Source organism: Elephas maximus, chromosome 2 (assembly GCF_024166365.1).
Source record: "Elephas maximus indicus isolate mEleMax1 chromosome 2, mEleMax1 primary haplotype, whole genome shotgun sequence".
Classification (NCBI taxonomy): domain Eukaryota; kingdom Metazoa; phylum Chordata; class Mammalia; order Proboscidea; family Elephantidae; genus Elephas; species Elephas maximus.
In genome coordinates, this window is record NC_064820.1 from 111299758 (window position 1) to 111317142 (window position 17385).

At 35.3% G+C, this 17385-nt stretch overlaps 1 protein-coding gene across 17 annotated transcripts in view; it reads left to right on the forward strand.

Annotated features, from left to right (window-relative positions):
• PAM (peptidylglycine alpha-amidating monooxygenase) overlaps nt 1-17385 on the forward strand; it is a 338929-nt gene that overhangs the window by 307983 nt on the left and 13561 nt on the right. For all 17 annotated transcript variants that reach the window (XM_049871501.1, XM_049871531.1, XM_049871520.1 and 14 more), the window contains 5 exons: nt 7165-7281; nt 10346-10418; nt 11401-11611; nt 12035-12235; nt 14079-14194. In XM_049871501.1, coding sequence (XP_049727458.1) covers nt 7165-7281; nt 10346-10418; nt 11401-11611; nt 12035-12235; nt 14079-14194 — 718 coding nt within the window. The remainder of the gene's footprint in view (nt 1-7164; nt 7282-10345; nt 10419-11400; nt 11612-12034; nt 12236-14078; nt 14195-17385) is intronic.

Genomic DNA, 17385 nt, shown 5'->3' on the forward strand with positions numbered 1-17385 from the left:
CCCTGGTGTTAGGGTAACATGGCAGCTTGAGCTCTTTAAAGTTTAAATGCCTCCCAGCCAGAGCTGGGTAGCTCTCACCTCAGTAACAGCTGTTCCTAGGTTTCTGTCTTAAAATAACCATCTCTATCAAAGGCTTTTATCTTGGCCTTTCTTTCATTTATTACAGCTTTGGTTGGGGTGCTATCATGCAGGACTCAGTCACATGCTTACTTAACTAAACTATTGGTCTGGTCCCTAGTTTTTAGGGTTAGAAGTTGTTTCCTTTAAATTGTTTATCATTTCTTCACATTGAGTTGGAAGGAGTTTGGGAAGTTGTATCACTTTGGATTCTTTCTGTTACTAATAAGGGGAAAACCCAACATAAACTAGCTTAAGAAAAGAGGGAATTTATTAGTTTTTTTTTTTTTAATGATGAAAACATCTAGGGATATGGTAGTCCAAACAATATCATCAATATCCATTTTCAACCCATTTATCCTGGTTGGCTCCATTCACAGATTCTAATTGAAGATGCCACCCTCCGCCTCCCCCCACCCCCGCCCCTGCCCCTGCAACTTCAGAATCACATTATCACAACACTAGTCCAAATTGATGATAGGTTGCCTCTATCACTGAATGTATCATTATTGGTAGAGTAATGAAATCCACTTTTTGAAGTAGCTTAACTCTCTTATTCCACCCCTGAAATGTGACAGTGGAGTCAACATCATCTGAAGCAAATAGGCTGAGAGTGGGACTCAGAATGTTGGATCCACTGAAGAAGTGTTGAGTTTCCATTGACACAAAATGGGGACATTGGACATCCAGGACAGCAAATGTCCTCCAGAGAGCTCATTTCCAGTCTTCCACCTAAGATCTCTTCTACAACATCTTCCAGAGATATCCAATGCCTGAACTTTTTCAATGCCAAGAAATTTCCCAGATATAAGACACACCATCCAACTGTGGGGCTAATCTAGATGTTATAAAGTTCTTCATTACATTAAAGCCAAATCTGAGTCCTGTCACTCTATCCTGGTGACAGAGTAATGCAGGATGAATTTACTCCCCTTTTTCCATGTCAATTATTCACATATTGAAGAAAATCTTGTCTTTTCCAGGGGTAAATACCCTCAAGTCCTTTAAGTATTTGTCATGCTGACTTGGTTACTTTCATCTGAAGGCACTCTGGTTTCTCAGCCCTTTAAAAAGTTTGGTCCAGAAGTGGCCACATACCTCATAAATTATCTGATGAGCAATGCAATTACTTCTCTTGACCAGTATTCTAGATCTTCATTAATATAAAAAGTATTTACTTTTTTGCAGTCATGTTACTTTGTTGCCTTATGTTTAATTTGTAGTCTACTAAGATCTCCAAATATATTTCAGAAAATGGTGCTCAAGTTTTTACAATTTTATACTTACATTAAAAAAAAAAAAATACCAAACTCATTGCCATCAAGTCTATTTGTACTCATAGCCATACTATAGGACAGAGTAGAACTGCCCCATAGGATTTCCAAGGAGCAGCTGGTGTATTCAAACTGCTGACCTTTTGGTTAGTAGACATTTCTTAACTACTACACCACCAGGGCTCCTATACTTAGGTAGTGTCATGGTGCTTTAAAAATACTAAATTCAGGAATTTATTCCAGTCACATTTCACTTCATGGATTTAGCATTGCTTCAATTTACAGGTATTATATTAGTCTTTAATTGTTAACCACAGAATGAGCTGTCTTCCCCAGCTCATATTAGGTCTGTTTGATCAGTGTGCCTTTCCTATCTTCATAAATGTTGCTCATAAAACGTGAATAGTTCAATGTTTAGTTTGGCAGATTTTGTTCTTAAAGAACTCACATGGTCTTCTAGGAAACTTCTTCACTGCCTCTCTCCCCAAACAGTTCACAAACTATCTCTTCATCAAATGCTTTATGGAATTTTGCCAAGGTTACTGGTCAAAGAATTTCAGAAATACACGAGCTTTCTAACCTCAGAAAAAATCAGTTCAAGCTTTGCCTTGCTAGTTTTCTGGAGCTTCAGTTAAGATATCTGCTTGGGACTCTGCTTATATATCTGCAATTTCTTTCACACTTTAGGATTTAATTGGACCTGGAGAACAAAACTTGAAGTGGCAGAGTGGCCCCTTAATACCTTCATAGCTGAGAGAAAATTGTAAAGAGTTCTACAAAAAGAATATGTCAATATTCTACCCTTCTCTATTTCTTATTATAATTTCCCATTTTACTTGAGCCATTTTCTTCCAGTTTTATGCCTCTTTTTCTAATTCTTGGTTATGTGACCATTCTTTCATCTCTTCTACATTTGCTCATTGAATTTCATAACTGGAAGAGGAGATTCTGAGGTACAGGGAGATCAGTACTAGTAAGAGAAAAGCACACTGTTTTTTTAAGACAGGAGACCTGAATTTGAATCTTGGTTACCATTTCCTAGCTTTGAGATCTTCATCAAGAAACTTAAACTCCTTCACAGCTTCCGTTTCTAAAATATAAAGTCTCATACTGTTGAGTAACAAGAGCACTTTGTTAATTGGCTTTGACCTCAGTGGCCTTATTGACACAACAGAGTCCAGCGCTTGGGTACCCTGATACCAAGTTTTGTCTTTTTTCCATCACTGTTCATGGTGTCTCTAGTTCTGAGTCCATCAGGGCACCGTGTAATATTGCTGGTTTCTTTGTCTGCCATGTTTATATGTTCAGAAGTGTTTTTAATATAGTATTATTATCAGGAGGGACCAGTCCTAAAGAAGGATATCATGCTTGGTAACACAGGTGGTCAGCAAAAAAGAGGAAGACCCCTCGACAGGATGGATTGACACAGAGGTTGCAACAATGGGCTCAAACATAACAATTGTGAGGATGGCACAGGACGAGGCAGTGTTTCATTCTGTTGTATATAGGGTCGTTAAGAGTCCAGAACCGACTTGATGGCACCTAACAACAACATTAAATCATATTCCATTTAAAGTCTCTGGCTTTTGTTTGATACACTTATTTTCCCACTTGAAAACCTATCGTTCTTCATCTAGCTACTTAATTTATATAACATTAAATTTCACTTCTTTCTTCAGTTGATATTATTTATTTTGTATTCCCTTAATTTTGATTTGATGACACAGAAGTTTCTCTTACTCTAGCTCTTGTGTGTGAACGAAGCAAAGTATATCTTCTCAGCCTTATCTAAACTATTTGATTAGCTGCTAATGTGCAAAATCATTAATGGGGAATTCAAACTGCTAAAATAAAGAACTGATGAATTCTGGCCCATAGGCCTCTGCAGTTCAGTCTTTTCAGCTGAGTGCTTTTTCAGAGAAGCAAACAAAAATCATCAGTGCTCCAAGCACTATGTGAAATGTGCAGGGTATTATTATATCCTGTAAAAAGTTAAATGTGGTTGAAATAAAGACCTCTCTGCAGCATATAATGCGGGGCAGCTGCTTTAGAACACTAAATAAGCAGTTTGCTATAGCAACAGTGTATTGAGCTCTATCATCTGACATCCATTTGTGAACTGCTCAAGGGTTCCTGCCTTTGAATTGTAAAACAATTTATAAACTACTTTTTCTGGCAGGTTAAAAATATATACAATTTTTCCATTTAAGAAAAAAATCAATTTCTTTTGTTACTTTCCCTATGTAACTACCAGGGGCCAACTCTGAAGCTCCAGCTATCCCAAATGAAAGAATTAGGGCCAGTCAACCAATCAGTTGAGTGACTGGATGTTCCTTGATGCTGCCAGCTTAAACGTATAGGCTTTTGTTAAAAGGTATCACAAAGATTTTTAAATCAAGTAGTTCAGTCAGTTGTGGTTAATTCATTTAAAGCTATATTCTTCCTAAGATTTCTAAAATTTTATAATTTGTTATTTTGTTAGAATAAATTAATATATTTAAATGGTATTAGTATAGAGTTCCTTTTTTTTTTTAAATCATTTGTGTGTATTTGTTTTGAGGGGGGGTGGTTAAATGAACAGATTCTCTTATCAGTAAATTTAAGAACTTGTCTAATCACTGAGATCCTTAATGGACATAGGAGAATTGTAGTAATAATATGAATAATAGTCATAAAGCTATATGCCATAGGAAAAATGACTTGTCCTACACATCACACAGAATTCCCTATGCATATACTGATGGCATGAGGGTAATTTGTGGCATCAAATATAACCTAAAAAAAAAAAACTAAATTATTAGTTGTTGCAGTGTAATAAGATACTAAGACAAATACCTTGATGAGTTGAGAGGTCTGATATTTTCTGTGGATCTAACTTTTGACTATGAAAACCTGATTTATTTGCTTTGTGACTTAGTTTATTTTTGTTACTTTTATTTCCATCATTTGCCATTTCACAATTTATTATTACAACACCAAAAAGTGGATAATGAAACACAAATGGGGTGTGCTCAAATTAGTTAACTTTATTATGTACTATCCACACTAGACATGTGAAATTTCTAGGTTATGGATATGGGTGTTTGTGCACTTACAAATTGTGTTTGTAACAGAAAAACATCAATTACTTGATACATTTCTCTCCATTTGTGGGCCTCGTAGACTAAGACCATTAACAAAGGATATTTTTCACTTATCTACTCATCAGCCACATTTTCATTTGACCTGACTAGCACAAGGACCGTGGGTCTGGTTTTTTGGATTTCCTCCGTAACACAATTTGTTTTTTTAGAAGTCAAGCCCAATAGTTCAGGTCCATGACTCTGAGCTTACATGGCTGCCAGTGAGTAATTTAAGCTACAGTTTACATTTTAAAATATTTGAGTATCTGGAGAAATAAGCTGTAGCTATAAGAAATGCTTTAAGCTAAAGGGGTTCAGTGTTTGCTCCTGGGGAAGAATATCTCATTTCCACTTTCTCTCCCACAACAGTAAGAATAATAATAAATTTTTGTTTTTTTTTTAGGAAATAAAAAAGGGAAAGGTGAAATTTGAATACGATCTGTGAATTGTACCATTATCAATATCCTGCTGTGATACTACACCATAGTTTTACAGAATGGTACTGTTGGGAAAAACTCAATAAGTGTATACAGGATCTCTCTGCATTATTTATTACAGCTGTACTTGAATCTACAATTATCTCAAAATTTTCAATTAAAAAAGAGGAAAAATAGGTTTTTAACTCCTAGTAGATAGGGGAAGTATAACCTTCACATTATTCAGAGTGCCATTGTGCCTTTACAAAGCAATGGAATACTTCTAACAATGAGGAATATAGGATTTAAACATTAGAAGAGAGAATGAGTGAGGAGACATCATCTTACATATGAATATGAAGCTTACAATATATGGAGTCTTATATTGGCAACATGAAATTATCCAATATAGCCAAGTTGGAAAAAAAATGAAAAATGAATCATGGCTGAATCTGATACCTTTATTTTCTAGAGGAAAAGTTATAACATTCTTAGCAAAGGAATTCATATTGAAATTAGAATTACAGTTAGGACAAATTCTTTCGTGTTTCACAGTAGTAAGAGAGTGACTTTATGTTTGGTCTTTACTAACCTCCTCTGATTTAATAACACCTTGTCTATTTTTACATAGGTTTCTACCTAATAAAATTTTGAATTTCAGTTTGATGATTCCATGAACATCTTACAAAATCTGTTTTGTTTGTGATGCTACTTCTACTTCATAAGTATATGTATTTTTCTAGATCTTGCTGTGTGGTTTTAACTGGACATAATAGCATATGTAAACAGTATTACTTAAGTTAAGGTTGACAAAGCTGAATCAATATTTTGTGTTCAATTGAATCCATCATTAATAAGAACTACTTTAGGAACTTATTGTTATCTTTCAGGAAAAAAATACCCAAAAGACTAACAGTCAAGAAGCTGAAATGATTGTGTGATGTATATTTTTAATGACAAGAGAATATAATTCTAAAGATTTACTTCTCCTACTGGGACTCTATGTAAGTTCCATAAATATATCAACCAACCAATCAATAGGTGTGTGATAGATCTGAGCAGTCTGTCACCTTCCCTGTTGCAAATATATCTCCATAAATATTTAATGTTATTTGGATTCTTCTTTTGCTTATACAGTTAACTACAAAATGTTAACAGTTTTTTATTCATCATCTTGTCTGATACTGTAAAGGAAATTCTGTTTTACAGAAATTCATTGAGTAACCATTGACTTTATCTGGCCAAAATATATGTGGCTCATCTGATCCAGCTCGTCATTTCTGAAAATTTAAGTTGGTCTCCTGGTGCTATATATATTTGCCTCTATATTACATAAGCTTAGATTAGAAGAGTTTATCTTCGTCATTTATCCCCATTAGTGTGTAATTTTCCAGACAAGAATTGAAATAAATAGTGTCTCTGATAATTGTTAATTTAAGGAAAGGTATTACCATCAATAAAAGTAGAAATATATGTGTGTGTGTATAACAACGTATTTTATAATAACCAAGAACATGCTGAGTTGAAAAGCAGAAATTACCATATTTGTTCTAGTTTTTGTAATATTATGTAGTTTTCCCCTTTGTACTTATAAAATGTTATATGGATTATGGATTATGTCTGTTAATGTATAAGCATATTTTTGTTCAGCATATAAATCATCCTATATTTTTAAAATATTTTGAACATTCTGTTCTATATCTTTATAGTATGTGTTTGTATAGGAAGTATTATAACAAACATTTTTAATTGCTAATGTTTTCAGCTATTTACTCCTTTTTTATTATTACAGAGGAAGTTAAGTACAGTGCTTCCTTTTGTAATTTGAAGAAAATAACTCATTGAATTAAACTACTTTTAAGAGCTTTTTAAACGACTATTAAAACGTTAAGTAATTGTTACTCTAAGTGTTCTAGACCCGTGTCTCTCAGACTCCAGTGTTCACACAGATCACCTGGAGACCTTGTGAACGTGCAGATTCTGACTGGGCAGGTCTGAGGCTGCGTTTCCAAGTGATGCTGCTGCTGCTCCCCTGAGTACTCCGAGTAGCACAGTTCTGTAGGCTAATGGTGTGTATGAGTCTAAGGTGCTGAAACATGAAGGACAAAGAATGAAGTTAAATACAGCTGAGCTCTTCTTTGATTCTGTAGTTAGAATCTCATCTGAGTGGTCCGTATTTCTCAAGTTCACTGGAGTTTCTGATCAGTGTTTTCAATTCTAATGCATTTTGTTTAGCTCTTTTGACAGCAAGTTTGTTTACCAGCAAAGAGGACTTGGACCAATTGAAGAGGACACTATTCTTGTCATAGATCCAAATAATGCTGCAGTACTCCATTCCAGTGGCAAAAATCTGTGAGTCATATTGCTTATGTGTTATGAAGGCTTCTACTACATAGATTGAGTATAAATACATCACTGGTCTGTTTTGAAAAGACAGAGTTGTACAGCAGTGGTAGGAAAGTCCAGCTCAAGAAAGCAGGAAATTAATTCAGTCATCCCCTCTTTGCATTTTCTAAACAAGCCAGTTGCCATTGAGTTGATTCCTACTCATGGAAACCCCATGAGTGTCAGAGTAGAACTGTACTCCATAGGGTTTTCAGTGGCTGAGTTTTCGGAAGTAGATCATGAGGCCTTTCTTCCAAGGCTCCTTGGGTGAACTCGAGCCTTTTCTTAGCAGAAGGGCTTCAAACCAGTTAAGAAGGGTTCAGTAACTGCCGAGTAAATGAGGACAGCGCATGCATTGCATAACAGCCAAATCTGTTACCCCTGGGATTTTGACCTTTTTTAGGAAACAGCAATGCCCCCTCAAACATGGTGGCTGACTGGGTTGCTTTGAATCTGTGTCGCTGTCCTGAGTCCTGTAAAAAATCCAATCTCCCACATCAGGCTCCTGAAACATTCCGGATCTGTACAGGAGATTGGATTACTGGCAGAACTCTGGAGAGCAGTACATATTCAAAGCGGCGCAATTGGCTGCCATCTTTGAGGGAGCACTGCTGTTTGGTTCTTACTCAGGTCAAAACCCTGGGGCAAGAGATTTGGTTGCTGTGCAACGTGTCCATTTAAGTCCACAATTACTGAATGTTCCTGAACTGGTCTGAACCAGTTTGAAGCCCTGCTTACAGCCGATCTTGTTAACCATTTGTACCACCGAGGGACTCCATTCTCCATTTTCTAAATAGATAGTTCTAAACCCTGGCTGAATGTTATAATCACCTGAGAAACTTTAAAAAAAAATTCGGATTTAGTTTTAAAGCTCCCCAGTTTATTCTAATACATTATCAAGATTGAGAGAAAACTTGATATACCCGGCTAACGAAATGATTTGCTGGTCAGCTAGATCTGAAGATTAAAAAAAAAAAAAATCTTCATTGGAAGAGTTGCATAACCAAACTCATCAAGCAATCACAGATAAGAAAAAAGCCTTCTTCCCATCTCAAAATGAAGACTGAACAAATGCCATTTTTAGCTTTCCTTAGCATGCGCATATAATTTTGTCTTTGAAAGCTGCTCATTATTTGGTCTTATTCCTAGATAGAATTTGGCAGCCAAAAAAAGTTGGCTCATATTCACAGTCATTGAAAGAAAGGGACACCTGCTTAAAGAGTGTCCTCAACCATTTTAACCTGGTGGCTTCAGGGACTATAACCTATTCCATCTGCTTAGGCACAAAGAAGGCCAGCTTCCTTGAAAGGCAGTGAAAGGCAGGGTGCCGTCTACTTTGAATCCAGTTGTGTATGGAGATGGTAATTACGAGGTTTTGATTATTTTAGTAGGTTTCTAGGACGGTGAGCCAGGGGCCAAATTCTAGTACGAGCTCCACCACTCAGTGTGCTTGAACCTCTCTTTTGTGCTCTACCTGTTAATCAGAAGTACCCTCATTCCTGAAAGAAATTAAGGAGAAAGGTAGAACAACTGCTGCTAAATCAACTTGACCATCAGTGGGTGTCTATGTTAAAAGCAAATCATAACCCTTACATTCAGTTACCCAAGGCAGGGATCTAGTTCAGTTAATAAATCAGGATCAGGGTGTCATAGGTTTGGCTCATGACAAACTCTATTCTGCTAACACCATACTAAGGCTAACTGCCAAAACCCACAGCTGTCGAGTCAATTGAGACTCACAGAGAACTGCCCCATATAGGGTTTCCAAGGCTATAAATCTTTACAGAAGCAGACTGCCATTTTGTTCTCCCATAGAGCAGCTGGTGGGTTCAAACCACCAACTTTTTCATTAGCAGCTAAGTGCTTAACCACTGTGCTACCAGGGCTTCTTATACTAAGGATAACCAAACCCAACCTGTTACCATCCAGTCAATTCCGACTCATAGCGACTCTGTAGGACAGAGTAGAACTGTCTCATAGGGTTTCAAAGGAGCAGCTGGTAGATTCCAACGGCCAACCTTTTGGTTAGCAGCCAAGCTCTTAACCACTCGCCCCCAGGGCTCCATACTAAGGATAGAAGCCTACAAAAATAGCTTGTGGATTATGAGGTGTCATAGACCAAAACCACATTAACATATTGTTCACGAGTTTATTAACTCTATCCAGGTTCCATAAGCCTATAGGCCCCTGTCTGCATTAGCTTACAATTCTCTTACTCTGATCATTCGTATTGATCTGTTAACTAGATTAACCTTCTCTAATGATTGTCCAATTTACCACTTCACTTTGCTTAGATAAGCACAGTCCATTTTTGCTGAAAGTTGTTTTTCTTTGGGTTTTACTATCTTTAATAGGTATTTTTAAAGATTTTGAGTAAGGTTTAATATTTTATATTAGTATAGCATTGCATTGTCTTGCAATGTATTTAAACTATTCAAAATGCCTACCTAAATCAATTTCTGTTCCTCTGGACAATTATATGTTATACACCTATCTAAGATGTTATTTATAATCTTAAAACCTATTTTTAAATTGTCACTATTTTGTTGTTTAATGTATTCTGCTTTATAATAAATATTTGTAATTTTTATGTAGCTTTTGGAATCCCTGGTGGTGTAGTGGTTAAGAGTTCGGCTGCTAACCAAGAGGTCAGCAGTTGGAGCCTACCAGGCACTCCTTGGAAACCCTATGGGGCAGTTCTGTTCTGTCCTATAGAGTCACTATAAGTCGGAATCGATTTGATAACAACGGGTTTTTAGTTTTATGTAGCTTTCATTTACAGATTTTTAATATGATTAAATACTACTTAAGGTTTGTCACAGATCTCTTATCATAACAAGTGTTTTCATTTAATAATTCATTTTGGTCTTTCCTGTAGTAACCACCCAACACCCAGTGCCGTAGTAAGGACCTGCATATTTATCAGTGCATAAATTTATGTTGCCTTTAGGGGTTATTTAGAAAAAGAATCTTCTCATGTATGCTTTGGGGAGATACATATAATTAAGACAATTACTTTTTTATTTTGCAGGTTTTATTTACCACATGGCTTGAGCATAGATAAAGATGGAAATTATTGGGTCACGGATGTGGCTCTCCATCAGGTAATCTTCCAATCTGGCATTTATTCAAATAGAAGCTAACAGTTGTGCTTTCAAAAGGACCTGATTTTCTGGAGTTGTGTGAGTCTTTTTCTGTGACTCTGTAAGTTTATAACAAGAAAATGGAACAGCCACATCCAAAAGTTTTCTTATAGAATTCAGTGCGGAAAAAGCTAATGTGTAATTTATGAAGTCTCCTTTCACCCTTGGGTTGGCAGGAGGTGTAGGTGCAGAGATGGAGTTCAGCTGTGACAGTGACGTGGGCCCTCTCCACTTCCTTCTTGACTTACTGCATTTACTTATACTTCCTTTGTCCCCAGGTCTTATTTCTATTTTACCACTCATTTATGTTTTCTTTTCTAAGCCACCTTATTCTATAAATTGAGACAAGGTCTCTAGTAAGTATATGTTTGTGTGTAAAAAATAAAATTTTAAAACATGTTTGCCCTTTTTCAGAGAAGTTACATTTCAGTCACAGAATAGTCATGAAGTGTTCCCCTTCTCCCCAGATAAGCTTAAGTTTGATAACATGTTTATGAATAGGAGGCAGTGAACTAGAAAAAACCTTCAGAAGATGTTGCTACAAGAATTACTAAGTTTTTCTTCCCTCAATCTTTAAACATCATCTCAGCAAACATTTATTGTTCATGTGTTATCTGAAGAGGTTTGTACTGTTAGTTAAGGAAAGACAGAAAGGAAACATAGGGGGTGAAGTGGAATAGGACAACCATGTGTTTGTCACCATTTGCCACTAATTAACTGGGTGACCTTGAGAAAAATCAGTTAATCTCTGTAGACTTCATTTATCAAATGAATCGGATCGAATGATATCTAGGGACCATCCAGCTCCAAAAAGTATCATCTTTTAAATAAGTCTCTCAGAGCTTACACTGAAGATTGCCCATAAAAGTGATCTTAGTCATGTTGGGTATGTGTCATTAATAACCATGCAAAGTGAGTAAATCCTTTATTCCATTTTAAAAAGGTGTTCAAACTGGATCCAAACAGTAAAGAAGGCCCTATGTTAATCCTGGGAAGAAGTATGCAACCAGGCAGTGACCAGAATCACTTCTGTCAACCCACTGATGTGGCTGTGGATCCAGAAACTGGAACCATCTATGTATCAGATGGTTACTGCAACAGTCGGATTGTGCAGTTTTCACCAACTGGAAAGTTTATCATGCAGTGGGGAGAAGGTACCCAAAAAGACTTTTGATCTTTAATTGTAATTCTTAGCCAATATCAGTAGGAACAAGAGATTGACCACTTTTCACATTCTGTGGGATGAATTGTCCTTTACTTTGAGGAAAACAGGATCTCTGTGTGCCCCCGCTTGGGTTACACACACACACACACACACACACACACGCTCATGTGCTCACAAGTCTTATAAGAGGAAAAAGAATGCTTCTGCAAAAAGCCTTTGTCCAAATAATGGAGAAAATCTGTTGTGGGTAAGAGATATTATGAAATAAACTTAAAACTGATATACCTTATTTCTCCCCCTTTCTAGAAATTTAGTGGTTTACTATCATGAATATGGGAAATTACAAAACTATAGAGTCAGACTTTGAGTGACTTTATAAATTGTATATCTGAGGTTTTTCTTTATTCTGTAGAGTCTTCAGGGAGCAATCCTAACCCGGGCCAGTTCAGTGTTCCTCACAGCTTGGCTTTTGTACCTCATTTGGGGCAGTTATGTGTGGCAGACAGGGAAAATGGTCGGATCCAGTGTTTTAAAACTGACACCAAAGAATTTGTGAGAGAGATCAAGCATGCATCGTTTGGAAGACGTATATTTGCAATTTCATATATACCAGGTATATAACCTTAATTTTTGTGTATACGTTTTGACATATCGTGCTCTGTTCTTAAAAAGTATCTGTCTTATCCTCACCTGCTCTTTCTTTTTTTTTTCTTATTAAAGTATTGAAAATGCCTTATGTATCAGAACTTAAAATGACTTAAAACTGTTCGTGCATTATAAATCATTTTCAACTCAAGTGTCACTATTCTTTGTACATAAATAATGAAGAATTCAAAGGATTTAACAACTGTTTTTTTTTTTTGTAAAGAGTTAAAAAATTGTTTCCAAACATTGGTTTTCATTTTTCCTTAATTATGATAATCTGCTCAAGATATTACATGATTAATATTATGTCTTCACACATCATCAACAGATGGTGCGTATCTGATAGAACCAGTATTCAAAATACTTCTATTTCACATTTTTTAAAAGGAGGTAGGCGATAAAAATAGAAAGAGAAGTACATAAAATAAGTGAGATTTAGGTCTAAATACCAGGAGAAATGACCAAGAAAACTTGAAATTTTTCTCATTTTCAAGGTAGATCTTGTTGAAAAGAAAATCAGAAGAATAATCCAGACTTATTAGATCCACATAATTTACTTTATAAAATAAGTTAGCATAAGGTTTCCTTAATGAGTACTGAACACATTGAAAACATTTAATTTCTAAAAATTATAATATTTATACTTCTTGTTCTGTTAAGGTTGCACATGGTTGCCGTCTTCCCAAGCAGCTCCCTATTTATTTGGCACATGGAATAATGGAAGTCGGTTAACTAGATAGGGAGCAAGTTTGGCTTCCCAAGAAATAGGTAATACATAAACTACATGTACTCGTTAACCTCAATGGAAACAAAATTCTTGTGTTTGTTTTTACACAAAAAAATCAGGATCTGACACTTAATAAAGAAGATGGACCGCATTCCTTGTGAACAATGGTAAATATTAGAAGAAAAAAAAATCAGGAAAGATGATTAGAAGGAATCTGGCTGAAACCAGAATCAAAGTAAAGAACAAAGTGTATTAAAAATGGAATTGAATTCTGTCTATAATATTGCACAATAATAATTGATACTTATAGTGTTGACCTTTTCTTAGCATGATGCATCAAGAATCCTACAGTGCATAAAGACAAGAATGTTGCCTGTTATTTTAGTGTTGTATATATATCTGTCTTTTAATTCTTTGAAAACTGGTAATTTTCAATCCTCTGCAGTATTTATGTAACTGAAACATCACAGTTCCCATATTTTGAATGAGCAGTACTGTACTGAGAAGTATAATTTTACTAAGGAATGTTCACGGCATCATCACAAACTATGGGAAAACATGTCTTTGATAATCTGGAACAATCATCTCACATTTTCAAACTCTGATTGTTAACCCTTCTATTTTTACTCTGCTTTCACTAATTTCTTTGCATATTTCTGATTTCTCTCTAAAATGGCAGATATTACATGTGGTTGAAAAGAAACTGATATTCTAAAATGATTAGCCTAAATATTCAGACTCTTCCCAGTACCTGTTTAGGATACCTGTGACATCTATATTTACATCTATTTTTCTATACGTGTCTGTATATTCCTGAATTTTCCAGGCTTCCCAGGTGGAACAGGCTTTCCAGTTCCTGGTTTTCCTATTTCAAGGATGTTTGCCCTCTAACTTCTTCACCCTTGATCTTGTCACTCAGAAGGAGACATTCGCTAAGTATTTTATTCTCTAGCTTTGTTGCCAATTATAGGGATCAGGTTGACTCTACATTTGTTGATCGTGTATTGAATGTTCATACTTAAAACGTTTGAAAGCCAGTGTTGACCATATTTTAAAGGAAACTTAACTGAATATATTATCACAGGTTTGCTCTTTGCGGTGAATGGAAAGCCTTACTTTGGGGACCAAGAGCCTGTACAAGGATTTGTGATGAACTTTTCCAGTGGGGAGATTATAGATATCTTCAAGCCAGTACGCAAGGTATTTATAAGCATTGCCTAGGTTTCAGTTTTTTTTGAGAATAAGACCAAAATATGAATCTTGACATTCAATTTGTAATAGTATAATTTTTAAAAACTTAAGTAGCTCTGATAACTTTCTTAGCTCGGTTGATGGGAGTGTCCTGTTAGAATGTCTTTATCTTGAATAAATAAATGCCCTTGTCTGTTCCTAAATCAATTTCCTCAGATGCATATTAACACTATGTAGAATTCTAAGGTTCTTAGTAGAATTTGCATACCACGACAGGTGTAAATTAACTGTATTTAAAAATACCTTTAAAAAATGAGGCTTTTCTTGGTTTTGTTAAATAGAAAAGACATCACAGTAGTTTAAAAAAAAAAAAAACACAACACAGTAGTTTAGATTGTACTTAATAATTCTCTCAGATCTAGCAGAAATATTGTTTGCTTTTTTATTGCTATGATAATACTGAGCAGCAGGACTTGAAAACAGCATTTCATGGGATTTATTCCAGTCCAAAGGACTTGGTTTAGGCAAGAGACTAAAGGCTAGTTTTGACTTCATAAATGGTTTCCCATTGTTTTTTTTAACAATGTTTTTTACAAACATAATGACTAGGGACCAGCATGGCCTTCCCAGTTTACTTTCTCTGCGGTATGATTGCCACAGTGATCAGAATGTTTATATACACCATATCAACATGCTTGTAGTCCATCAATTTTCAAAATTCAGCCTGCTAAAATGCTGCAAATAAAGGTTGTTTTTCAAAACGTGATGATTTATTGGCTTTACTTAAATCAAAATGCAACTATGAGAAGCCACTGGACAAAGTATATATTGATAATAATTTTTATATTACTCTTTAAGATACCATGTTTGCTAGATTAAAAGAAAACTTTTTAAATGCCTCAATCTTCTAGAATTTATTCTGTGAGAAATACTGGCAACTAGCCTGGGGTTTATCATCAAATTTCATTCCAGAGGTATTATTAAGTACCTACTCTGTATCAGGTATTATGCTAGGTACGAGAATATAATAATGGTTAACAGAACAAGATACAGCCTTTCCCTCAACAGAGCTTTTAGTCAAATATTAAAGTTATACCATGTGAATTGAATCAAACTGAATCTGAACTAAAGTTTCCAGTACAGATTTTTTCTTTGGGTTTCTATCTATACATAACAAATAAAATTTTTCATAGAATAATTTCACCTGAAAAGCAATAATCAATCAAATGTAAAAACATAATACCCTTCAGAAAGAAAGAAATTATATTGAAAAGACATATTGTACTTCCATGGTGTTTCAAATTCGTAGTGATTATCTGATCTTCATTGTTTTGCCTCTTGTACTACCTCCTCGTATCTATTGAGAAAGAAAGGTCTTCACTTTTTTCAATGGAGTTTTGCCTTGCTGGTTCCTTTAATAATAACATACTGTATAAACTAGGGTGTTAACTTTTAATTCAAATATGCATCTAGAAATTAAAACTAATTGCTAAGTACAAACCTAGAACCTAAACAATCCTCACTCTTAAAAACGGAAACAGCTCCGAATTAAAATTTCAGAAAGCAGTGTGCCTAAACATCAGTATTCCTTGGATGTTCAGTGATGATTGAGTCACAATATATGGGTTAATGCAGCAAACATGAAAAGAAAAAAAAAAAAGCCTAACTCAAAGATGAAATTTGCTTTTCCTTTAAGTAAACAAAACTTGATATTATGTGGACATAGAAATTTATTTTGTGTTAACTCAGTAAACTGAAATCAATTTATAAATCTCACAGAATTTTCATTTAATTATAATCATAAAGAATAAGTTTGGGTACAGAAAATAATGTGATGTATTAACTCCTATGTAAGAAGAGATTTGTCTTTCAGGTCAAAAAGTTTTACATAATGTGTCTATGTTTCTGTCTGTGCCTGTTCTCCAAGTATATTTTGGTTCTCCCTCTTCTACTATCAGTTTCTTTTACAAATATGAATGTCTGAGTGTACTGTCTTCATCTTTATGTCTGTGCAGGGAAGCTGGGGGAAAATAGGACAATAAAAAAGGTAGTTCTATTAAATAGTGTCAAAAAAACAAGAGGACAAAAAACACAATCACCCTCCCAATTCTCTCACCCACCTCCCCATAATCACAGGAAAGAGAAATGGCACCTCATCATATGCTTTCCCACACATCCTTCAGGCTGATATTTTTTGTTTTCTTTCTTCTTCAAGACAGTTCATGTTGGAAAGGAAGGGCATGATCCCCATCCCTCCAAAAAACACATGCACATACACAAAGGATGAACAGCAAGCCCAGATTCATGTTGTTTCTCGAACCTTCACAACAGAGATTAAAATCACAACATTTAAGATGAAAGGTTAACACTGGTTAAATTACTTCTCCAAAGCTACACATCAAGTAGCTCACCTAGATCTCAAACTCATGTCTGTCTGACTCCAAAATATGCATAACTACTTAGCATTCTATGTTTTGGATGCTAGTACCCTCGTTTGATAAATGAAACTGGATTATACTGTGGTTTTTTAATCCCTGGAATACACTCGGTATGCTAAAGGGCATATGAAGCCACAAAATAAACATGATACATCTTCCTAGAAGAACCATTATACTTAATATTAAGTAAGCATTATTTTTGTATTAAAGCAAACATGGCTATGATATAGAGAAGATCAAAAATTTCTCATGAATTTTTAATGTAAGATTTTAAGGAAACATTGCCCTGGGCTGTATCCCTGGATGCCCCAGAAGGATGCTATCTTTCATCTCTGTTGTCAATTTCATTTCGTTAGACGTACCTCAGGAGAAGAATTTGCAAAGCCTGGACTGGAATATATCTGAGTCTCTTCAACTCCAAAATGCTAAAAGCAATTTTGCTGTTTTAAATGATACAGAAATGATACACTTAACATTACAGTTAAGTGCTTCTGATTGGAGGTCCAGAAGTCCTACCCACTAAGCCTCCTCCTGAGCCCTTACAATGGCCCCAAAATCTTTCCAACAGAATCTTTAGCTCTTTGAATCAGTTTGAGAACCACTGATAAAGATTTATTGTAATTTTAGCCTTGAATTTATGACACGTTGTTGTGATTTACTTAAAGCAAAGTCCTTGGCCAATAAATAGTTCATACATTCCTGCTTCATCTCTATTCTCCCACCTATTTGTAAGTCTGTTGCTACCCATTAGCTGAACCCAAA